At 38.2% G+C, this 26,016-nt stretch overlaps 1 protein-coding gene across 11 annotated transcripts in view; it reads left to right on the top strand.

The window, feature by feature from the left end:
• The window catches only part of COBL (cordon-bleu WH2 repeat protein), a 159,206-nt gene that overhangs the window by 99,698 nt on the left and 33,492 nt on the right, over positions 1-26,016 (top strand). For 7 of the 11 annotated variants that reach the window (XM_062610926.1, XM_062610919.1, XM_062610920.1 and 4 more), the window contains 2 exons: positions 4,908-5,046; positions 8,012-8,185. The exons of 1 other annotated variant lie outside the window; for it this stretch is intronic. In XM_062610926.1, the coding sequence (XP_062466910.1) occupies positions 4,908-5,046; positions 8,012-8,185 (313 nt within the window). Of the gene's footprint in view, positions 1-4,907; positions 5,047-8,011; positions 8,186-11,928; positions 13,307-26,016 lie in introns of those variants that run through there. 3 more of the 11 variants (XM_062610928.1, XM_062610931.1, XM_062610925.1) reach the window with 2 other exon arrangements.

Raw genomic sequence — 26,016 nt, 5'->3', positions numbered from 1 at the left:
CACATTTTGACTAGATCCACTGAGGGAGTTTCTGTTAAAGCATGGTTAGAACTGCTTAGATCTATCAATTATTTAGGGTTTCTCTATTAAGTCTGTATGCCAGCTACTATACCTGCAGTTGTTCAGGGAAAACCTGTTCTAGGTAACTCAGGGAGGTTCTGATTGCTTTTAGTGTGCAAGCCCAAGAAAGTCTTTCCATGGTAATTTTTCAGTTGTTCTTGTATTCTTAGTTGTGTTTCTGAGCTGATTGCTCAGCTTTTTTTTTTCAGGCTCTTTCTCAGACCTGCAGAAAGTACATGTCTCTTGTGTATCTGTGCTTCTTCCAAGACGTCAGCTCTCCTTTGCCTTGTTCTCCTGATGTCTGTGTCCCAACACAGTAGTCCGTGAAGAATATCAAGCCCCCTTCAGCTAAATTCAGTAAATGGGCAAAATGTATTGCTTGAAGGCAGTAGCTCCCAGAAGGCATCCAAGTGGCCTTCAGCATCTAGTTGAGAAGTTAATGTGATGTTTTTCTAGTGTTAGCTTAAGGATTTTTACCTCACTGTATCATCATTTTGGAGCACCTTGGTAGTTGCTATGTTCTTTACTAGTCAAGATATAACTGCAGTTAAGAACAACATTACAGTACTTAGTTATTTAATAGGGATGCCCTGTGTGCACTTCCCTAGGTTTCCTTAAGCCCAGTCCCTTTTTCTTTACCATCTATGTCAAGAATGTGTGCATTACTTGCATAATAAACATTTCCGTTAGAAAGATTAATAGGAAAGGGTCGATACAAAACCCTCGTGTCTGACTTCTAAGCAGAGGACAGGCAAGGCAAAGGAGTGGAGCTCACATTGGATTTTTGTGTGAGAACCTCCTTGCCTTTGAATGCTTGATGAATTTGGTGGTGGTGGCTTTTGCTTCCTTGGGCCTCCATTAATATTCTTCATGAATTCATATTCAGTGAAACTTAACCCAAAGAAAATACTGGCCTCTTACAAACTCAATTTACGCATCCACTCTTGCAGTATGCACAGACCTTTTGCAAGTAACATGACTGTCAAATGTTACTGATTGAAAATTTCAAGAACCTAGTGGTTTAGGATTCTTTTCCACACAGTTTTGACACATAACCTCCCCATGACATTGTTTTGGTCTAAATATATTCTAAAATCTTATCTAAAGCTCTCAAATCTTAATAAAGATGTTGAGCTTTCACAGAAGGAAAACTCATTCAGCACATTCCTCAGATATTTTGTCTGCAGTATTTGAAGTGGTTTTCAAACAGCATGTGAGCCATGACAGTAATGTAATGGAAAATGCGTTTTTTGCATCATATATGGTCTTAGCAATATAAGAACAGAAGTGACACTGTTTGTCTGAACTAGGTCCTTTTGGCCCACTTTATTCATTTCTAGCTCACTTGATGGTATTAATTATAGACAAAGAACACTTGCTAATATCTTTTAAAAATACGTATTTGTTACATAAAAGAAGCTGGCCTACTAATTTCTTCTAGTTAAAAATGCTACATAGGTGAAACACAAGTGTTGAGAGTAGGAAATACTCTGCTACATCTACAGAAGAGCTCCTGTAACGAAGTTTGAATGGAAAATTACTTCGGATAATGTTGTTAAAGCTTCATTTCTTCATAAAAGAAGAGGCCAGCCATAACAAATTACTTTCAAGTTCAGTTGGTTTTGTATATATACAATTGCAAGAAAGAAACGGCATGTTCTTTGTGTGTTTTTCCATTTATGTTTAGCATCGTAGGTTTACTGAAGTTGGCATTAAAGAACTACTTTTAACAATTTTTATGACCTGTTCTTGAACTAGACACTTCTTATATACATTGTAGTGTGGCTGGCTTTAAACAAGCTTTTCATCTTCTTTATAGTGTTTTTAAAGTACACTCCACTTAGCTGACAGTTGAATAAAAGCATTTTTTTGTGTGTATTTGACCAAACTTGCGTTATTGTAGTTGTGCACTAGCTATTTTCTAGCCTTTTCTTTAGCTGTAGCAGCATGTTCATCCATACATCTAATGTTCCTTGGCAGATTCAACTAAATAGGAATGCAGAGAGTTGAAACACATAAGCTGCCTTCTAACACGGATCCTTTCTTCTTAGTAACGCAGTAATGTATCTTTGAGGAATTTGACTACCAAAGTAACATCCTTTACTCATCTGGTACTTGGGGAAAGGTGATGAGTGCTCTCTGTAATTTCAGGGGGAAACTCAAGTTTCCTTACTTTCTGCCTTGACTCTCAAGATTTCCTAGACTTTTGAATCAGGAGTCCATCATTTTTTTTTCCTCAAGTAAAATGACCTTTCTGTCTGGAGAGACAGGAGTGACTGTGAAAACTGCAAAATGCTATTAAATAACAGCTAAAGTTGTGACTTGTGCTTGTGAAGTGTCGGGGAGGTTCAGATGCTGCCTGTCTCCCAGATGATTGAAGTTCTTCATAGCTACTGAATTTTGGAAACTTTGCAGTCATATTAATCAAAGTCCCCACTTGGATAATTTTCTCTTCTTTTGTAATGCAGTATCCTGAAGAATCAAGATAGGGTATTAAACGCTCATGTCTTCAGGTATGTGAAAGGGAGTGCAGACGAATGTCATCTTTTTTCCAAGTGCCTATTTGCCAATTGCCCAAAACAGACATGGAAAAGAATGCAGCATCAGGTAGCTGTCTTACATGTGATTCCTCCTCTGTAAACCAAAGCCTGATGAGTCTGTTCCACTGAACAGTTTCCCATGTTCAGCTCAATACTGGGTATTCTATTCTATAGGAACTGGGGGGTGGAGGGATGAGGTACAACTTCAGTCAATTCCAGTCAGTTTCTAATCCCTGGAAGGCAGTCGCTTCATCAGGAGAAGTGATGAAGATATTCGCTTCTGTATTTGCTTAATATGGAGCAAATTCGGGGAAGAAGTTTTTCAGAGGAGCTCTAAAAGTTTGCTGTACCCATTCCTGAGCATTTAACCTTGTGCTCTTTTCTGGGGATAAGTAGAATTTTTCAAATCCATGCAGTTTTGTGACCAGAATTGAAGTCTGCAATAGCACTAGTTACTGTTGACATTCTTGCTCATTTACTGTGCCTGAGTTTATCTAGATTGGCCTTACTGGTTTTATCTAGTGGACATTTAATGGAAAATGCAGAAATAACACATGGTAGTAGGAAATAAGACCAGGACGCTTCACTGTGCGTGTGGTGAGGCCCTGGCACAGGTTGCCCAGAGAAGCTGTGAGTGCCCTATCCCTGACAGCATTCAAGGCCAGGTTGTACGAGGCTTTGAGCAGCCTGGCCTAGTGGAAGGTGTCCCTGCCCATGGCCTAGATGATCTTTAAGGTCCCTTCCAACCCAAACCAGTCTATGATTCTGTTCTCTGACACGTTTCTTTCCAAAGACCCAATGCCTTTCTGTCCAAACCTCCAGCCCCTCCATCTTATAGAAGCAGTTTGCTACAAAGCTGCAGCACATCTTGGTTGATGTGCTCTATTGACAGTGCAATTTATTACCAAGTTTCTCCATATACAAGATATAGGTTCGCCAGGAAGGGATAGAGGGTGTCCAGCTGTCATGCGACACAGTGGTTAGAGCATTGTCCTGAAAGGTGGGAACAGAATGTTTGTAGTTTATAACCTAAGACCCTCCTGAGTGCTTTTAAAAAGTGAGGGAGACTCTATTCATGTCCCACTCTTTGTAAAATTAATTTATTCTCAGAGTTCTCACCCAGCGTAGGAACAGATGTGTATAAATTAGTGCCTTTCCTCTTAATTCTGATAATGACTTTGAGCAGTGTGAAGCTATTATTTGTTAAATGAAACCTTCCACAACAAATGTATTTTAAGGGTTCATTAGTCCTCTGGATTAAAGAAAATATTATTATTATTGTTGTTGTTGAGGCCTTTGAAATACTAGAAAACCACCAGGCAGTTCTGTATATTAGATACCTTAGGCTATGGGGTGTATCAGGATGAACAGAGCAGTTAAGTCACACAAGTGAAGACTCAGGAATGTCAACAGCATGCCATGTGTGGGCAGCTCCCATTACCCTCTGCCTCAGCTAAGCCTGGTTCCATCTAGTGTTGTTAGTACCCTTCAAATATAAGAATTCAACAGATTTTCCTGTGTGGTTTTGTTATTATTATTTTTCCAGAAAAAGAAATTAAGAGCTAAGTTCCAACAAGCTACAGAAAATATTATGCAACCCAGTAAAACTCACAAGCTACAGAAAATATTATGCAACCCAGTAAAACCCAAGTCACTTGTAATAAATTTTGTCATATTTTTAAAAGCAGCATAAACAGCAATGTAGTCTTGGCTTACCAACCAGCATGTGCCATTGTTGGAAACTGAGGTGTTACGGATCATCAGAAGTATGTCTGTGAAGTCCAGTAGAAGTAAATAGAGTACAGTATGATTTCATATCATCATGCAAGCAAAGTTTCAGTTCTGATTCTTCTCTCAGAAGTCCTTAAACAAAACTTTGAGAGGGAAAGAAAAGAAAGGTAGTTTATTCCGTACAGATACTGACTGGATTATTGAACCATAATTTAAGGTTTGAAGAAACCAATGGAAAAACAAGATTATACTATGGCTTGAGTTTAACAACACATGTAGTGTCATTCTATGCATTGTTGAATGTTGGGCTCTCTAGTTCTCTTTTACCACAAACATCAAATGTCTGCCAGACTGGTGTTACTGATGGGACATTCATCTGCAGTTCTTGTCCCTTTCCTTCTCCAAGTTCAATGTTATTATACCTCTTCTGTCTTTTTAATCTCTTATTGGCACTATAAATGCTCGTTATAAGTATCCTGTGCTCAGAAATTAGGTCTTATGACAAATACTTTGTTGCTAACAATTTACAACATCAACAAAACATTTCCTTTACTGTGCCTATTCCAACTTTGCTAGATTTCACAAGGAGGATCCCTAAACGATTTACAGAAAAAGAAGAGGCGTGCCCCTCTTCCACCAACTGCATCTGCTCCACCCACTCCTGCCATCCCAAACAGGACAGAAGAGAGGGAAGACAAGAGGAAGAGCACAATGGGTGAGAGGCATTCTTTTCTCCTGTGTAATCACATGCATGTGCTTTTGGTGCTCTCTGTTTGAAGTTTCCTTAATTCTGTTATGCTGTGAGTTTAGAAACTTTTGTAACTTGGGGGAAAAAAGCCACATTTCTCTGCAGAATGAAAGTCTGGAAATAAGTGTTTCTATATTACCACCTTTTTTTAACGGCACCTTTCAAAGTACTATAGGGTAGTAAAAGGTAGCTAACACTCATCAGATAATTTGAATGTTTGGTACATGCTGCATACCCAAAAGCACTAGCCTTGGGCCTATTCTGCACCTCTAAGGTCATGGTGGTTTTGGTAGCAAATGGTAATTTGGAAATGGTAAATGGAAATGCTAGTAAATGGAGATAGGCTAGGCAATGCTGAACGCAGCTGAGGCCGTGGGGCTTTGTTAGAATAATAACTATTACAGTCAACCTTGTTCATTATCTCCCAGTGTTCTTAAAGCCTGAAGACATTTTCTTTTGCTGGAGTCCTGCAGCAGTTTGATATCAACTGCCCATATTCTTTGAGACTTTTTCTTTTGAATTTGGTCCTCATTTTTTTAATCAATCCATCAATCAGTCTCTGCAGAGTCTTTAGCTAATCAGTAGAAGAAGAGAACTGGTGCTCTCAAAAGAGTGCTTACATAGTTGGGTACAATAAAAGAAACTCTGGCGCTCAGCTGTCCATGACACCATGTTTACTCTCATCCAGGAAGACTGAAAAATGTTCTCCCAGACCTCTGTTCTTATCTGACTGTTAGTTTGTTCAGATCAGTGGGAGCTTTGCCCAAGTGAGGACCCCAAGATTATGCTTTTAGCAAACAAAGTGATTTTATGATGGGTAAAGATATGAGATAATAACCCCACATATATTGGAACTCATTTTTCAGTACATTAAGAAAATTGTTCTTCAAGTGCCATAACGCACTCAGTGCACTTCAGTTTGTGCCTTTGACCTCATGTTTCATAAAGTGCCTAAGACATACAGATATGACATCCTGTCGTACATAATTGCTTACATTACAAATGCCTCACAGTTTAGAAAAAAAAACTCTTGGCTTTGTTCCAACATTTATTTTCAGTGAATGCCTCACATTTAATGCCTCAGCATTTATGTAGCAGCAGGAGTCCATTATCTTGGGACATGTTCGACTCCACTGACATCTCTTACTTAAACCCTCTAAGGGGAACGTTATTGCTGTGCCATATAACACAGGAGTTTTCAGCAAATTGGCTTACTTTAACCACTGCAGATGTCAGTCTGATGCTTTGCTCTACTGCTGATCACTTAGTGATGACATTTGGTGCTTTAACTTTTAGTGGTCATTTTATTTTGCATCTGTGCTCAATATGTTACAAATGAAATAAAGCAGAGCAAAGCCACTTCTAGTCCGTTCAGTAGTGTGTATATAAATGCTTGCTGGACAGACTCTGCTGATGTAGGATTCTGGAGTATCATTTACTTTAATGGAGCCTTATTATTTTATACCAACAAAGAACTTTCCCACAGTAGCCCTATCTTCAGATTTTTTCTGTACATTTTCTGCTACTTTCTTGAATGAATGCGTTCATTAACAAGAAAAAAAAATGTTAACAGCAAGGGAAGTTTGGTAAAACAGCCTCTCTTCAGGGTCCTTGCAGGAAAACAATGAGAAAGCACAGATGGCTCTGAGAGCAAGAGAGAAAAGCTGTGAAAAAAAAGGAAGACTGTAGTGAAGGGAAAATGTGCTGCAAGAAATAGGCAGCCACATGATGGAAAAAGGATTATAGCTACCTATGTATCTCCCAAGTTAGCTACATGAATCAAAGCAAAAGATCTTACCAAAAATACTCTCAAACTGGCAAATTCACTTCAGTATTCAATACTGAAGCACTTACTGTGACCCTGAACTATTGTGCTGTTTTCTTAAAGCAGTAAAAAGGAGTCTGCACATTTGCCAGAATTAATTTGTGTTTTGAATTTCTGGAAGCTAGCGACTAGCTAGAAAATCATAACGTTTTAATCTTTTTTCCTCCCTCTCAGTTCTGCTTCACTTTTGAGCAGCATGAGAGCATGAGCTTTAGAGTATAGGGATGACCAGAATGGATCAGACCAGAGGTTTTCAGCAGTGACGATAGCAGATGCCTGAGTCAGTGTATGAGAGCAGAATGAGCAGGTAGTCATGGTTCCTCAGTGTAATTGCAGCATCTAAGGACTTTCCAAATTGCAGTAGCTCTATGTCTGTACACTAGAAACTAACAGGAGGTTTTTAACATTTCAAATGGTTACCAGTGTATAGTGCAAAGTTGGAAGTATTTATTTAGTGCTTGAACATAGTATTTAAATAAGCCCTCAGCCAAAGTTATGAGTATTTCTTTTGATAACTTAAACACTGATTTGCAAAAAACAACTTAATCATCTTTACAATGTCAAAATAATAAAAAACCTACTCAGAAAAAGGAAAGAAAAACCTGTCAAGATATTTCAAAATACTGACCTAAGTATCGTCCTCTTTCTCTCTCAGGGTCAGGAAAACAGTCATGTAAAGTATCCTAGAGGTCAACAAATGCAGGCAGTTTGGCACTTAAGAAGATAAAAATAAACCACATTTTCACATTTCCTTACATAGCTTGTTTCTTTTCTTTTTTTTTTTTTTTTAATTGAACTTTTTTTCTCCTTCTTTATGTCTGCCAAAACTGTGATTTTAACTGTTAGTTGTGATGTGCACATAGGCCCCATGCTCGATTCTGGTCCTGTTGCTATTGGTTTAAAAGAGACCTAGCTTTTCCTTCTCCCTTAATTATTTGGGGTAAATAAGAGCAGATTTAGATCCAGAGGGATTTTGGATGTGGGTAAGGGAATATCAGTGTGTGTTTGAAAATAGTAATTTTCAATAAAAATAACAATTAAACAAGGAAAATTATGAAATATTCATTATCTTGCAGTGAAGTAACTAGTCAATTGATCCTCCTGTAGGTGATGGACGGCAGGTGCCACAAAAGCCTCCTAGAGCTAGCACCACCCGAGGTCCACCCCAGTTAGTGATCCCCCCACCCCCACCTTACCCTCCTCCTGACAGAGACATTGTGGATCCAACAGTGTGTTACACAGAAGCAGATGTTACAGCACCAACAGAGCTGGTACCTAAACGTATGTTTGAAAATACATGTATTTGCATTTCCACTCCTTTGATGGTTACTGTCAGGGGTAGCTTTTCCAGACTTTCCTCTCTGCTGTCTAGACATACATGTCTGTTTTTTCCCTTTTTATCTAGCCTGTTGTTTTCTAAAATGTCCAATGCAGTGTCACTAATTAATACAAAGTAACCAAAATGTTTGTTTGGAGACACTTTTTTTGGATGATACCTGGCCATTGTATGGAAATATTTAAAAACAACCATCAAACCTTGTGACTTTATGCAGCTGGAAGCAAAAAGCTGTTCTCTTGTATTAGTTGTCCATGTTTGGTTTTCTGGACTAACGTGTTTTCTGTCTCTCCAGGGAAGAATTCCTGTGAGAGTCTATAGGTCTGTCAGTCTAGGTTGAAAACTGCAGGGTGTTTGCCGCAGCAAAATTAAACCATTTACAAGAGATGTATGTTGTTAAAGGCCTTCCTGTCCTAATGGGTACATCTTCCTTGCCATCTCTGGGTAGTCTTTTGTGTGATTCTACCCTTTGTGGCATAACAGTTATCAGACAAAGAAATATGCTCCTTTCCACATCCTTGTGTATTTGTGAAAAGCATGTTTTCATACTACTTTTTTGTGCTTATCCATTGATTGTCTTTAAATCTTTGTACACAGTCCAAGTCTTTGATCATGTATTGTGTTCCCTGTGGGCTTGCCCTGCACACCCATGTAGATCCTGTAAAGGCAGTGAAGCTCTGCATGTTATGGCTTCTCATGAACACGCTTCCTTTGAAGGTCAGGAGGGTGTTTCCTAACCATGGTATAGAGAAATGTCTCTGTTACTTGACAAAACTTTTTCCAGGATATTTTCTTTACCAAACTTAATCTGCAGGTAGCAGTTCTCTGCTACATGAATGTTGGTGTGGTGTCGTTGGACAACTGCGAAATCTGTAGCATTATTTTCAAATCTGTGCTGAGGAAATACAGATTGACAAGTTTTATTGGTGGGAAAAGAAGGAAATTAAGGAGATCATGCTAACAGAAAACCTGACTCTAATTGAGGATTAACCCTAACTCATTTTTACTCACATATGCACAGAAACCGTATCATACTTAAAACCTTTTTTTTTTTCTAGATACCATCAGCTTCCCTAAAATATTTTTTTATTAAAAATCCATTGTGGCCTTCTTTTCATTAATATTTATGCTTCATTTGAGTTTCTACCACTGTTATTTTGCAATGCTTTTCTGATCTACTTTGGTGATCAAATACCCTTTAATCAATGCAGCCCCGATTTTATCAGCCTGATCGTTTGCTCTTAAGCACAATATCCCAGCTGAAAGGATTTGATGAAGCTTGTACTTGGAAACCTAGCATGAGCTTTTATTATTCTCCGAGAGCAAAAGAATGGTGCTTAGTGCATACTTACTTTAGACTTAAAGCATGAGTGTCGAAGAGGGACAACTTGAGCTTTATAATTACACTGTGCTCTACCTAGATAAAGATACGTATATAGATTTACACAAGAGAAATGCGTGTAGATGTACCCATGAAAGAAAGCAGCATGTATGACAGATGCTAATTATATTGCCTAATGCCGTTCTGAAAGGTGCTTAGATACTGTAGTGATTGAGCAGTATAAGAACAGAGTTTTGCAATGATGTTTTTTATTGCCTGAGAATGCCTCAAGCAGTGCAAATAGGACTTTGGCGGTGGATTCAAAGAGCAACAGTTTTCAGTCTTCCTAACTAACCTCAGTAAGTGTGTTTTCTCATAGAACAAGGTGGTAACGTGGATAAGCTACTGATGCTAGCTATTGATGAAAAGCATGTTTGTTCTAAAAATCGCTCTTAAAACAGCTTTCTCAGATGAGGATTGCAGTCTTCCTTCACTGAGTGGGTGACTGTCAGCAGCAGTTTATCTTTCACAAGATGAAATTCCAAGTCAGAAATTAAGATTCTGTAATCGTGTGGAGTTTAAGTTCTTGTTCTGTACCATCTGCCACTGTCTGTGGGGCATTGTGCTTCACCCCTTGCTCCTTCCCAGCAAATACACAGTTGTTCCACTGTGCTCTGGGAAACCCGTGTTGAGGAACTTTGATTTCATAGAGGATGGTGATAGTCACTCTTCATGGAGTTTTCCAAACTTATATAGAGTGTAAGTCATTCATGAATAGGGCTTTTAGTAAGGTACTTGAGCTTCTCTGACTCTAATGGTGAGAGTCTTTTCTACAAAGCAAGACTACAGCTGTTTCTCATAGTTTTTAATCTTTCTGTTCTCATTGCATGACCTTTCCTCTTAACTTTAGGTCTGGCAGACCCTTAGCTGCATGTTGTATACATGTCTAAAATGATATGGGATCCTATCTCTTTCCCTGTCTTACTAATCAGATTGTTCATGACCTGTGATTCTAGGACTAACTGCATTTTGGGAATGCAGAAATGGAGATTGTCAGCTCTGTTGCATGGTGTTTTATTATGTCACATAGTTTGTGAAGTTCCCACTAAGTGAGTCAATAGCAAGCTCTGTGCTACTTACCTCAGGTAAAGAATGCACACACTGAAAGATTGCTGCACCTGGGCAAGCAATTAAAACATGCTGCCTTGAAACATTTTCAACTAACTAATTAGAATAACTGCAATATTCCCATGAACCCATGCTTAGCCCTTTATTTCACTTATTATGAGCTATCATTAAGAATTACACTAAGAAATTAAAAGCTGTTTGAAAAATAATAAAAAAGTCACCTTCTTTTAGAGCGAGATCCACTCTGACAGTGGGTAAAGTGCTAGTGAATTCAGGGTTTGCACTGGGTAAGGTTTTGACAACTGTTTGATTTTTAAATTTCAGAATGTGCTCTGTCCTTATAGAAGTGAAATCATGGTTTGAACCTGTCTTTAGTTTTAACCGTAGATCAAAATAATCAATCATCACTTAACCAGAAAATCTGAAAAGGATGAAGGAATAGGTATAACCATTTACTGGTTGTTTCAAAGAGATGACATGTCTGCTACTAGTTGATGGATAATAGCAGGTTAATGGGAAGGAGCCTTGCCCTCATATCTATTTTTTAATGTTTTTCACTGTATCCTTGATATATTAATAGGTAATACAAGCCACTTGGCAAAAGGTGTGACAATTTCACAAGCAATTCAGTCATATTTCTTCAGTCTTTCACAGTCATTAGGGATATTTTCTAAGGGTTGGACTTTGTTAACCTGAAGCAAAAATAGGTAGAGAAACTCACAGAGAGGAAACTGCATTTTCTTGCCTGTGGTTCTAAATTAATTGAGAACTGCAGGCTGCTGCATAGGTAATTTTATGTGTCCCTCATAGTGCACTGTGTCAGAAGGCATCTGTGAAGTGACCCAGCCTTTTATCTTGGAGATGGTCTTTAAAGCAAAAAACTTGTAAGTGTGACTTAGGAGATTTACAGCACCACCATCACTCCATCTAATCATCCAGCCTGATTTGAGGCTAAAGAATGGAGTTTCCTACATCATCTATCTTGTACCTTCTGGAGAATGAAAATTCAGGCAAAGAAGAATTCATAGACATGTTGCATATCAGTAGGTGTGTTGTGCTTTTGGGATTGAGTTAGTTTGCGCTAAGGGAGTTAATCTCAAAGCATCTGCTGGATTTTAATGCATGTATCCACATCCTTTGGATGTCTGATTCTTTAATGTTACTAAGCATCTTAGCCATTCTGCTGTTTCACCTACACAATATTTATAATTTTATCCTTTTACTCTTTTCCCCCAACAGTTTACTGTTGTGCATCATTCCCTTCATATACCAAGCGAGTCTGACAGACCTTGCCTCTTCTTACGATCTTCATACCTCTGAACCTTCTATTGCCTCTGCTACCCTGATTCTTCTGTTGCCTTCCTTCCTCCCCTGCTGGAAAAGAACCTTTTTTTTTTCTGACTGAGATTTTGGCTTCCTTTATTTTTAAACTTGCACATTCTCTTTTAATTACTATTGATTATTTTTGGCTGTGGTTCATACTCATTTGTGAGTTGTATGCTCCAGAACTGAATGCTGTGTTACATAAATCTGTATGTCAGCCTTAGAAAGGTTATCTGCACATTTGTCTGTTCTTTTTCAAAAGATTCTTTTTATTTCGAGCCATGTTTAATTTGATTTGGGTTTGCAAAGATTGTGTTTTGGGATGGGGTGTCTTACTTTCAATACTGTTTAAAGATTTAATGAAAACTTCCTAAAAGCATTTTTCCTTTTTTTTTCTATTAGCCTAGGTATAACATTTTACATTCTCTAACATATTCTATTTTTCCTTCACTCAATATGTTTTGTTCCTTTGGAACAAAACAAGAACTGGGCATGGCTTAGTCAAGTTGAAGTGCAAGATTCTTTCTATATCTTGGCTATTAATCAAGCTGCCAAGAAAAAAGAAACAGATCTGTTGGATCTGTAAGGGGCCTAAAAGGAATACTAAGAACCACTACCAAATGCACTGATTCATAGGCTTTACTTCTGCTTTCATCCTGATGCTTAATATGAGTAATTTTATCTTGATGATGGAGACATCCTGTGGAAATCAAGGTGTGTGTTCTATTTCTGTATCAAAAGATGCAAACACTGTTTGCTCAAGATATATCTTGTTCCACAAGTCTGCTTTTTACAGTTGTACTAGGAATACTCAGCGAGTTATAATTAAAATATCAACTATAGGATTGTACTTACCGAAACCTTATTTGTGCTGAAGAAAGTCCCTTATGTGAACGGCCTGTAAGACATGTATTTTTAATCATTCTGAACTATAAACGTGGGTTTTATGAGTTGCAATGGTGCACACACCCAGAACTATTCTGACCTCACATGTACGGTGATTTAAGACATTTATATTATTTAAATGAGTGAGTTGCAATACATAACTCTAATTTAAATGATGAAAAATTATTGTTTTACCCTCAAGCAGATAATCATGTTCATCTTCAATCCTTTCCAGGTAGGCAAAATGGAGAACAAGAAAGCAAAGCATTCCTATGGATAATGTGAAACATGACTAGAAAGGGTTTTGACAGTTTTTAATACAAATATAACATGTTAGTTAGTAAGTGATGCTTCAGAAAGTATACTTAATACCCTAAGGGTCTTCTAATAAAAGTGGAGCAGAATTGAACTCTCTGCACTGCCAGGTACTTTGTAATAGCTTCTTAAGACAGGACAATGGTTTAATTGTAAGTCTTCTCTTTAAAAAAAAAACTTAGTAGGTGTTCACAACGTGAAGATGAAGAACCTAATTTACCCATTCTTATTACTCTATTTACATCCTATTTGTAACTCCATAGAGTTACATGCCCTGTGGAGTTCAGACTAGTATAAAAATGGCATAATGAAGTGGTGAAACAAAGCTTCTTACATTGTGTACAATGTAGAAGTACAGTGTATTGTAAAAGCAGTTCTTTGCATTGGCACCAGTTTACCTGGTCCTAAAGGACGTTCGAGTTTTCAACAAAATAAGATTTTTGATGAAAGTTTCCTTGCCTTCAAAGAATACAGCTATGATCCCTCTCCACAGAGCAGACAAGTTTGCTGTAAAAAGCTCTGCTTTCAGGTGGTCTGCTCAAAGTCCTATAAATACTCTTGGTAAAAACTCAAAAAGTTCCTTACTTGTCCTTAACTTAGTTTTGGGTTTGTTTTTGGTTTTGGTTGTTTGTTTTGTTTTGATTTGTTTTGTTCTTTGTTTTGTTTTGTTTCTAATTAAAATGCAAAAGTTGCCTCTAAAAGTATGTTTATGGGGATTATCATTTTCTGTAAAATTCCTGTGTAAAATATTTTAATGACCAGTTTAAGCTAGCCAGCTCTAGCACTCCATTTCTGAACTAAAAAAAGAAATCCCTTTCTTATGCCAGTTTATATCCTCTGTTTCATAGTTTCATAAGTGCCAGGTATATATAGTATTGAACAGAACTTTAAGACAAGAAAGAAAGAAAGAAGAAAAAAATTATACTTCTAATATTAGTATGTTAAAAACCTCCCAATATTATATACAGTGTGGGAAAGACCTTTAAGTGACACTCATAAAATCCAAATCTGTTCAATGGAATTGCATAGGTACTCTGTTTCACAACTGTAAATTCATTAATGGTGTGTGTGCTTAAACAAAGTGTGTTTGTGGGAATATGAACTTGCTGGAAGTTTGGTTCATGAGCATCAGCTCAATGCTGAGTTGCAGCTGGGGAATCCCCACTTGTTCCAGGCTTCGACCCAGGATTTCTAATGTTGCCTCCATTCAGCTTCTGGAAGAGAATGAGAGTTCTTCTGTCATTTCCAATGAGAAGAAGATATGTCAGTTTAGGTCAGTTTGGTGGAGTCTTAGATTAGCATTGATGTGAAAGGACACTGGTTTTACTCCTTTTATTTTAACCATGGACACACTAGAAGTGTAATGAAAATGTCATGGAGAAGTTGGTAACAAATTGACTACTATAGTGCAATTTTTCATCAAAATGCTCTTACCAAAGTTAGTAAGAAACACATTTAATATATTCAGGATTTATCTGCACTAGCAAACAGCATTGCTGTCCTTTATGGCAAGGTATCTGGGTGAAAAACAAATAAACAAAAAAACCCAAAACAAACCCCAAACTGAAAAATACTGTTGAGCCCTTTCAGGACTAGTAAATGCATAGATAGCTTATAAATCAAAACAAATTCCAGTATTATGACTTCGATGGCAGTGACGTTCAGTGCTCATAGGAAATAAGGACAGATTTATAACTTATGATTAAACCCATTCTGATACCTGATGAATGGGCTCAACTCCTATGAAATCCAGTGAATTGGAAACAGATTCAGTTTCCTGGTGCACAGATTTTACTGAATGACCGTATAAATGCTTTTTTATGTTGACCACCAGAGGGAGCCGATGTTGTCACACATCTGCAGTAGGTAAGCAAGGAGGAATAACACTAAAGTTGTAAGCTAATAGATACCGCACTTACACAAAGATTTTCAATTCTTTAAGTGTGCCATGAAATTAAGCAGAATTTACTGAGTCGTTTTGTTCAGCAACCAAACAGAAAAAATAACTGCTTTTTTTCTTGATTTTTTTTTTTTTTTAATCAGTTTCATTACAAATAGGAAAATTAAGGTAAAATCATATTTGGAGGTGATGCCACAGTGTTGGCATCTTCCAGACGTAATCTCAAACTTTTGCTCTAGGCATTCTTGCAAAGGGTGGTGGCATGTTGGGTTGGTTATTACATCACATGGATATTGCTGGTGTATTTATGGTAGCTGTGTCCAAGGTGTGGAAATTAGTGCATATGGCTGGTGTCTGTGCTTCAAAAAAGTGCACAGGAGTAGGTCAGGTTTAGTGCCAGTATAGGAAGACATGTTCTGCTAGAAAGATTTATCAGCTTGAGTTTTAGCATTTTAAAAGCATGAGCAGATTGTGTTAGTATCTATCCTCTTTCACAGAGAAATGACTTCATTACCATCACTTCAGTCATTCACAGGCTCAAATCTAGAATTCAGAGACTCTCCAAACATCCTTAAATGTCTTTTCTACATGCAGTGCTTTCTTTTTTTTCCCCTTAAGATTGAAATCTTTGAGGATTGAAATGAATGTTGTCTTTCTCACTGAGCAGCTGGATTTTTTCATTTTAAGCTACAAGGCTGTAGAATATTAAACTTTGAACTCATTCCATTTTTATCTTTAGAAAATATGTTACTGGTCCAGAACTAAAATTTTTTCTGGGCAGGTAAAATATGGAGAAAATATTCTGAATATATGAATGGAAAAAATAATTTCTCCTTTTTTTGTTCATTTTTAACTGGAACTATTTAAAGGTGTCTGTGGCATCTAGAGTGCTCAAATAAGTGCCAGGGGAGAGTGATTGGTATAGAACTCATCCAGTCCAAATTGTATGATGAATTGCAAAGACCTACAATGCATTTAAACATATGGCCATGCAATCTATCATATGCCCATCATCTGTCCCTGTATTCTGTATTTATAAAGTAAACTCTGTGGCTGTGGTTCTCATACACTCATCATTTAAGTTTACATCCATTTTAAGCTCTCTTTATTGTTCCATCCCAGTATAAAAGTGCCTCTTTGTGAGAGTTGGGCCGTGTATGTGCATATAAGACACCAGTTCTGTCTTCTGTACTTGGCTTCCAGTCACTACCGTGACTCTCAATATATATTTAGTACATGCAGTAGGCACCATTTAACTTTCCATACTAAAATACATGTTATTTTAGAAGACAGAATGTAACTTATTCCATCCCTTGAAAATTACAGCCATGTTGTTTTCTAATGTCACTGCAAAACTATGAGCTCCCCCCTCAAGGACAGTGAGACAAACTTGCTGTAACTATTTACACATTTCTCATTCAGGTATCTCATATATGGTACACAGATGAGGTTCTGTATTGCACCTTTTCTATGGCTAGAGAAGTCCACTGTTAAAATTCATAAGAAGTTGAGAGAACACAATGTGACATAGTTAATTCTTTGTTTATCCAGAAGAGCTTACACATAATAAGCTCTGCTGATTTTTGCTGAAGTGGAGAAGGGGGAAGGTGATCCTGTATTTTTCTATGCAAAAATCAGCTCTTTATTCCTTGATTATTGCATATTCTTCTGTAATGTTCTGACTTCAAGTGGTAAATGACTGTTGAAAGGACCAAGCCCATTAGCAAGAATGAACTACTTTAGAAGTTAATAACATACTGAATAGGTATCAACTACTGAGTCCTTTATATCCCTTGAATGTTCCTTGAACATGAAAGTTTGTTGGTTTTGGTTTGGCTTTTTTTTTTTTTTTCCTGTTCAGTTCTAATAAGAAAATTATAAGTTTCGGTCAACAAATCTGATTCATTTTCTCATGCCTTGAGAAAGTTCTGAAGCAGGCGATTCAGTCTTGGATAAAGGTAACACCAGTTGAAAAGGGGGTATTTTGTATTCACTCATGTGTTCACTCTGCTGCTGCCTGTATTGGAAATAATACCTGTGATTCTGCAGACTCTGAGCAAGAAATCAGTCCTATTATAAGGGAGCACAGTTCCTTTGAATATAACAAATTATTTTCTGGTTACATTATATGGGACTAGACTTCAGTAAATTAAATAGCCTTTCTAGCCTCATTTCCTGTTATTTAGGGGTTTAAGTGATCATTTACATATTTCATAGACTGTGGAATAAATCTTAACGTCGCTTTTCCCATCCTGGCTAAATGTAAAGACATTTCTCTTATAATGCCCTTGCAGCCAGCTCTGAAATCCAAGTAGTTTGTGGATAAACTGTGAAAGTTTATTCTAAGTGTAACCAAATTCCCTATTTTCCTCTTCCTTAGTTAAAATAAGAGCAGTTTAATTATGTGAGCTGTACCTTCGATAACTCGTCTTAAACATACTCCGTTGTACTCAAACATTGGACGTGAAGAAACCATCACACCCATACAAATAGAGACACTTACGGTTTATCAGTACCAAGCTGGCCTAAACATCTGTGTCCATCCAAATACATGCATGTGGTGTGAGTGTGTGTGTGAGAACTTTAATCCTGGGTAGGCATTTGAAGTTACGCTTGAGCTACACATTATGTGTTGGCCAGATCAAACTGGAAGGTTGGCATTTGAAATGGCATTGAAATTTGTAGTGTGAGATCCTACTGGTTCAAATGCAGGCAATGCACAGGGAGCTACATAAAGCAAACTGTTGAAAGTTTTTGTATTCTCTGTTCCAGGTAGGTGATAACACCCATACCAAAGTGCTTATCCATCTTTAGAGGTGCTTGTACTCAGCTTTTCCTATTACCACTTCTTAGCCAGTAAACACTGACTAAAATGCCTGCCTGCTTTCTTCTAAGAAATTGAGAATTCTGGCCATGCACATTCACTTCTGGGTTTTAGGGCCTGAGGGAGCAAAAGGCTGAGAGCAGAGACAGAGTCTCTTTTGTCAGCTCCTTTTGTGGATTCCATAATTGGTTCCTGGCATGGATGAAAGAACTACTTTCCAACCTACTGTACCATAAGCAAAGGTGGGGTGTAATGGAGGACAAAGACCTAAAACAAAAGAAGACCAAGGAAAGAATGAGAAAGGAGGACTAAGGCAGACAATTTTTTTTTTCTTTTAACACTGTTGTGGTTAAAAGGTGAAGGTAAAGTTGCTAAATGTGTGGTAACCTCCCATGAGCAGTGAAGGACTGGGAGTGGAGTATCTGCTTACATATTAGAGCAAACAAAACAAGAGGTTTTTTCAGTTAAAGCGTGTAATGAAAATTATCGATACCTGATTTTTACAACATGTAGGTTACCATTTTAGTTCTTGTCTCTCCCATGATTGTTTCTTTTGTCAGTATTTTCCTTTGAGAAGTTAAAAACTGAAGGGGAAAATCCTTTTTCATTTGTAAAAACATGAAAATTAATGAAGAAATATTTTCAATATTTTTTCCGTAACTAAGCGAAAACATGCCATAACTCTAAGGTGTGTGTATAAGTGAAACAGTCAAGACTTGAATGTAAGAATTTGAGAATTCTTATACTTCATAAATTATAAGAATTATGAGGAGTTATAGAATTAGGACTACTGTAATAAAAACTAATCTATTAGCATTAAGGTCAACATGGTAACTGTCTTTATTTGGCTTCTACTTGTAAGAGATGAAGCAATTTGGAAGCTAAACAGACTCCTATACTTGATTTGTTCTACAGAAAGCCTTACAGTGGACTGCTAAGGGCTGTAGAAGGCTAAGCCTGTATCACTTGCTAGTGTTGCTGGAAGTAGATATGACTTTGGGGACTATTGCATGAATGCACTGATATTTTGGTTTTATTCTGAAACCCTGTTTGGGTACTACCAGTCTCTTGGACATGTTAGCTCAGAAGTGACATAGTTCTTTTTTATCAGGTATCCTGCTTTCTCCCCAAAAAGAGGATTTCACACACACCACCACCACACCCCCTCCATCCCCCCCCCCCCAATAAATCTTGTTTCAATTAAATAAAACATATGTAAACATTTTATTGATAATTTATAACTTTAAAGTATATTTTTTTACCTTTTAAAACCCTTTCCTGCTTGCTTTAAGAAAGCGAAAACAATATGCTGGTTAGCTGAGCAATCACTTAAAGAAATTTAGAGATTTAAGTGTCCAGTTTTCTAAATGAACACATTAAAAAAAAAAAGCATGCATATACTGCAATTTGTTTTCTCCACTCCCCTGTGGACATGCCCAGCTTCCTCTGTACCTGTCAGCTTTCCTGTTCTGTATTCATCAAGCTAATCAATACGTTTCAGGTGTTCCTCAAATAAAATCACTTGTCTTCAGTCTGCTCTTACAAAGGACACAGACTGTACTCAGGTACTAAGAAAGCTTTTTTTTGCTTTCAGGATACATTGAATACATGTCACCATTCGTAATAGCAAGGCTTTAGCAATGTATTGATTGCATTTTTTTGCACAAAAAATCCTCACACAGGGAAACTCCTTGTGTTTTTTCCACAGAGTTGAATTAGTGCCTGTGAGAAAAGGAGCAGGTTGAAAGCTATGGAGACAGAAGTCTTTAAATTTAGGTGCTGTAATGTGAAGAGTTAAATCACAGCTTGATTCTGTGCTGGTCTGATAGGGCTACTCTGAGGTGAGAGGAGAGTTCTAAAATCTCTTGCTGAAGTTATGAGCAGTCAGGAGAATGAAAATAATGTTTAATGTTTGAGCATTACTGTACAAATTATACCGTACAAAGTTGAACAGTGGCCAGTCACACCTGCTAAAACTTTTTCTGGACACAACCCTTGCCTTTTTTTTTTTGGGGGGGGGATAATAAGGCGAAGAAAAGAGGATAGTAAAGGGTAATAATAGATTAAAAAAAGGGAAAAAAATAGATGGGGGAGAAATTCCTAGAAACTTCAACATCTTCTTTTCAGAACCAAAATGATGTTAGACTTTAGGAATTTTTCCTTTTTTTTTTCCCTTCTTTGTTTTCTTCTTCCTACCTTCCCCTGACCCCAACAAGTAATTCCCTAAGCATTTCTTTTAGACTTCTACTTTAATAACTCAGTTCTCTGGTACCTAAACCCCACCACCCTCTTGAAACTTTGCTATTGTTCACAACATCCTTCCCTCAGGTATCCCTGGTAGATAATAGAGAATGAGCTTTTCTGTCAGCACATATATGAAGAAAGTCTCCTTGTTCTGCCCTTTGAAACTTTTGGGACTGAACTTTAGACTGTATCTTTCCAGACTAATTCAGAAGTTGTCAGCCAGTTTAAAAGTTACTGGAGGCTTTCATAGACTTACAAACCTACAATAGGGTGACCTTCTCAAATCTAATTTCTGTAGGAACTGAGGCTAAAAAGAAAGAAACTCAAAGACATTACCAAATTTCTGGTAGGAAAAAATACCTTTTATGCTGATCCTAATTAAGCCCATTAACTCAGGTGAAAAATTCCCCGAACTAGCTTGTCTGTTTTGAGGGTATGATCATACCGAACCTTCAAATTCTAGAAATGGCCCTGATCCAACAAAGCACTTAAGCATGCTTAATCAGGTACCCCATTATACAGCATGCACATTATTATTGAATGAACTGTGTAAATGAAAGCCTTAAAATGCTTCAGATGAATAAAAATGCAGACAAATTTTCCCTGCGGGGATTCATCCCATGCAGGAGATACCTGCAGCTTTGCATTTTAATCAGTGAGCAGTCCAGTCCTGCTCCCATTGAAGTCAGTGGCAAAACCCAGCTACTGAAGTGTAAGCAGGATCTGATGCCAACAGCACAAAATACGGAAGAGGAAAATTTATTCCAAGTGGGTGTTCAGGTGGTGACCCATTTCTTGCATCAGGCTACTGTTCACCATAGCACCAGAGATGACACTCTAACATTTTACTATCTGAAAATCAGTACAGAGCATAACATCCAGTTACCACTCTTGCATGTTTGCATTTCTTCAAGTTAATAGGGAAAGAGAGCCCCAGGGCAAATCACGATTGATGAGATAATTGACTTCACAAGAGGACTAGGAAAGAACAGGCCAAATCCAGCTCTGACTTAAGTATTCCATCTCTGCATATATCTGAAATAATCTGATCTAGTCCTTCTGCTATCAGAGGAGTGGTGGCATGACAGCAGAGCTCTCCTGTGAGCACTTTGTTCTGTACCTGTTGAATAGTCCCCTCCTTATCAGGCTCCCAGGGAGAGCTTTAGTGCTCGCTGCTAAAAAAGATAACCTCATGGCCAGAGCCAGCAGTGGAGTTCTTGATAACCCTGCAGTTGATTCTTGCCCGATGCAGTGATTTCTTGGCTAGGTCTGTGTTAGCAGAAGAGAAGTCTGTCTCTTACCATCCTTCCATACAACCAATTGTATGGAATGGGATTAATTAATGGGATTCTTCACTGTGTTTATGGTGCTTTGTTGCTAGCATAGCCCACAGTGCCTGGCAGTGTTTTAGGTGGTAAATGTGCTTGGCATGCACTGTCCTGGCCTCATTGCTCTTGATTTGCCTTCATCCCACCAGGGAAGTCTGCTCTTCAGAGCGCGTAGGAAATGTCCTTTCAAAATGGTACAATGCACTTCTGAAGGGTACCTGTCTCACACAAGATCTTCAGGAGGTGCTCTGGTCCTCAGTTTTGTTGTCTGCAAGAACAATTCTTTCTTTGCTGGGCAGTTTCAGAAGGCAGAATGTCATAATAATGAGAAGTGTTCAGGTATTCCCAAGGAGTGTCGCTCCAGGTATATACTTTTATTGACATCATTGGACATCTTACAGCTGTGAGAAATGTGATAGCAGAGTAATTGAATGTGAATGTTCAGTAAAATGTATAGCTAAACTCAGAAAAGAAGCATGGTCTTTTGGGTTAAAATACTTTTGGAAATATAATTGCCAAAGTAAACCACCAGCCTAAGTGTATTGTAAAGCCTGTTGTTGGGGGGGGAAGCAGGTCCATTGGTCAGGAGGTCCAAGAGGAGTCAGTTAATGTGCATCAAAAGAGGTCAGAGTACACCTTTGTGTCTTTATAGCACAGAGGTGCATGAAGATGTTCTCATATCTAAATTTGGAGTTAGCTGCTGAAAAACTTCTGTGAAAGTATTTATGTTATTGGTGGTTTGGCTGAAGCATGTCCAATTAAGTGGAGTTATTTTGTGCGGTCCTAATTGTAAGTTAGACAGGTGGTTTGTGCATGAAATATTTAATTTTCTCAGGGCTCTGTTTGATTTCAGATGATTCTACAGATACTATCCTACACAGGGATAGAAGGTGATGTAAGGAAAAATGATGTATGGGGGAACCGAATGGCAGCATCACAGATCTGAATGGACTGAGGTGGTGCAAGAATGGATAAGAAAAAAATATGCAAGAATGATGAAATCCCATTTTATTAACCACCACTCCAGCCTGGAGTTCACTCTTAGCTTTTCATATTAAGCAAAACCAGTATTTGTTGCCATTACTGCCAAATGTTGCCATTAATGCCTAAGTCTGCATTGTTAGGAAGGTACTAAGACTGTATGTTCATATTTGTGCAGCAGTTCTCAACAGAAGTGCCATATGCTCAAGGCAAGTATACTTTGTCCCCATAAATAGAAAGCAACTGTTAAAAGCTTTTTTTTTTTTTTTTATATAATACCTACTGGTTTCAGTAATAGCTTATTACAGATTGACCTGATTCTTTTCCACACTTCCTGACTTTTAAATCAATTTTTAATCAAACATAAATACACAGCTGTGAGCGGAATGGTGTCTCCGTACTATGGAAAGAGTTCTTAAATCCCACAAAAGTGTGTGTGTTTGGTTTAGGGTGAGGTTTGTTTGTCTCTTCTTTGCTGAGTTTGCTGGCAGCTAGTCTCTGGGGAAGGAAAGTATAATTACAACACAAAAGTGTTTTATGTTTTTCTCTGGATTATGCTAGAAATACAAAACTGTAGTAGAGATTTTATGAAACTGTTAACAGACAAACTTGAGGAGGATGAATTGGTAGAACAGACTGCACAGAGGATAAAGATGGTGAAGTTTAAAAAGAAAAGTTGAGCAAATGGCCTTTTTTCTGTGGTCTTAAAAATCACCTAATAAAACATTGTTTTATTGCATAGGTGCACTAATCATTTCTGGTTTTAATCATTACACCACATACGCTTTTCAGGAAATTTTATAGTGTGTTCTCTAAGGTGGCTCATGAAAATCACCTTCACAGTCCATTTGTTTAGATTCTGCAGTGTGCTTGAATGGAAGCTGATCACCTCTGTGAAGGGTGCTGATTGCCAAAATCTATCACTTAAGACTAGTAGTTCCCAGCAAAATGTGGAAAGTGGTTTATTTCTTTACCAAGTTCATTATATTGGGCAGTGCCTGGTTTTAGATCTATATTTTCCTTTCCCACAAAGCCTCCAAAGAGCCCCATTATTGATCACTGCATGTTACCAATGTTACACATGATGATTTATGAAGTGCAAATCTGAAGCTATCTATTATGTGCTCTTAAATATATTTCCAAGTTATCCTGCTCCTCTAATCTACATTGTCTGCTTTTTGAACTTCAGGGTTTAGGCACAATGCCCCTCTTCCCACACCTAATTAAAGGACTGACTAGAGCCAGGACAGCACCTTGTGAGTCATTCTAGCTTGCTGTTAATCTCAGATAGTGAACACCAGGAACTGTGAAAGTCCCACCATCATGCTTTATTGTATAGGAAAGGAAATGAACAACTCACACTACTGATTCACTTTTTAAAATCAATCCTTCTCTAAGCCAAGTGGCAATGTTCTCCAGTTAATCAAGGAAAGATCTACTTTGACACACGATCCTTTTCCTGTCAAAGAGCATTTTGCTCTTTATGTTGCTTTTGCGACATCTGATCCCTTTGAATAAGGAAGGCTGGTTACTGGCTATGGTGTAGAGTTGTCAGAGCAGCCAAACAAGACTTTTATAAAAGCAAGGAACTAGTAGGTTCAAGAGAGTGCCAAAAAGGAGAGGATGAAAAGCAGTTTAGCAATAGCAGCAGCATTCTAGGTCAAATGGGCTTTGCAGACATCAGAGAGGCTTTTTTAGTCATTAAAGAAAGGATTGTGGAAAAGGAATGGGGATAATAAAGTCCAGTATGTTAATTTTCTCCTTTCTGAAAATCTGTGTTACATTAGTTCAGAAATTTTTATTTGCTTTTTTGGCAGGTGGTAAAAATAAAGGTCTGAAATAGGAGAGGGTAGCAGGCATTTATGTGAAGTGGAAGTTTCCTCTGAGTCTTTGAAGAGCCAGCAGACAGTCTTATTACCTTAGTGGTGTTTTGAAAGAGAGGTACTTCACAATAATTTTCAGCATAGGTTTGAAAGGAAAATCAAACATTAGTGCACAGACCTTTACAGTTACTTGTACATGGGAAAAAAAATGGAGAAACTAGTAGTATTTTCAGTTCCCACTCCCTGGCTTGATCCTATTTTGTCTTGCCTCTGGTATAAGAAACACCATTGCCAAAAAAGCTTTTGTAAAAGTTACAATACTTTTGTGTTGTGATATGAACTAACAGCAGAGAGGTTAAACCTCAAGAAAAGTGCTTGCTTAACTACCTCAAATTCATAAGGCAGCCTAAGTGAGTCCACATCGCATTTATTTTTCAAATATAGGAGAGTAGATGTAGGTAGCTAGGTTAGCTGTGATTAGCTTGGGATCAAATGTGATTAGCCTGGGATCAAATGATTGACAAAAAGCTCAACATGAGCCGCAGCGTGCACTCGCAGCCCAGAAAGCCAACTGTATACTGGGCTGCATCAAAAGGAACATGACCATCAGGTCAAAGGAAGGATTCTGCCCCTCTATTCTGCTCTTATGAGACCCCATTTGGAGTACTGTGTACAGTTCTGGTGTCCTCAACATAAGAGGGATGTGGACCTGCTTGAGCGAGTCCAGAGGAAGCCATGAAGATGATCAGAGGCCTGAAGCGCGTCTCCTATGGAGACAGGCTGAGAAAGCTGGGCTTGTTCAGCCTGGAGAAGAGAAGGCTCAGGGGAGACCTTATAGCAGCCTTCTAGTACCTAAAGGAGGCCTACAGGAAATATGGTGAGGGACTTTTTTCAAGGGTATGTGGTGACAGGACAAGGGGCAATGGCTTTAAATCGACAGAGGGGAGATCTATGTTAGGCGTTAGGAAAAAAATTCTTCCCTGTGAGAGTTCTGAGACCCTGGCACAGGTTGCCCAGAGAAGTTATGGCTGCCCCATCCCTGGCAGTGTTCAAGGCGAGGTTGGTGGGGCTTAGAGCAACCTGGTCTAGTGGGAGCTGTCCCTGCCCGTGGCAGGGGAGTTGGAACTGTATCTTCTTTAAGGTCCCTTCCAGCCCAAACCAGTCTATGATTCTGTGGTTCTATAATCGGAAATGCTGCAGTTTCACAAAGTGTATCTAATAATACTCCATGTTCCATTTTTCTGATGATAGGTCTAAATGAGGCACGTCTTTTGTGAGTCTTATTTTTTGTTATTGGCTAGCTTGTCAAGGAGTGGATTTCATTCTCTTTGCAGGTTTTGAGCAGCAATAATCACTGCAATTAAACAACCTGTTGGAAAACATGAGCAAGGGGCGTAAGGCTAGGAAGGAGACTGAAAATAACTATTATGGGAGTCACAGGCAGAACTCTGTGAGTCAGCATTGTGCCCTTACAGTGATGAAGCACTAACCACAGACTGGGTTGCACTAGCAAGAGCATAGCCAACAGATCAGGGGAAATTATTACTCCCCTTTATTTGGCTGCCGCAAAGCCACATCAGTGTCCACTGTCCAAAAGTAGGTTCAGTTTTGAGTTCTGTGGAACAAGATAGTGACAAACTAGAGTAGGTGCAGCAGAGTCTAGCAGAATGCATTGAAGAGGTGCATGGAGGTGTTGAGGCAACA

Source organism: Pezoporus occidentalis, unplaced genomic scaffold, assembly GCF_034315485.1.
Source record: "Pezoporus occidentalis ecotype Australia unplaced genomic scaffold, CSIRO_AGI_Poc_V1 ctg15, whole genome shotgun sequence".
Classification (NCBI taxonomy): Eukaryota; Metazoa; Chordata; class Aves; order Psittaciformes; family Psittacidae; genus Pezoporus; species Pezoporus occidentalis.
This window is presented reverse-complemented; position numbering and strand designations above follow the sequence as displayed.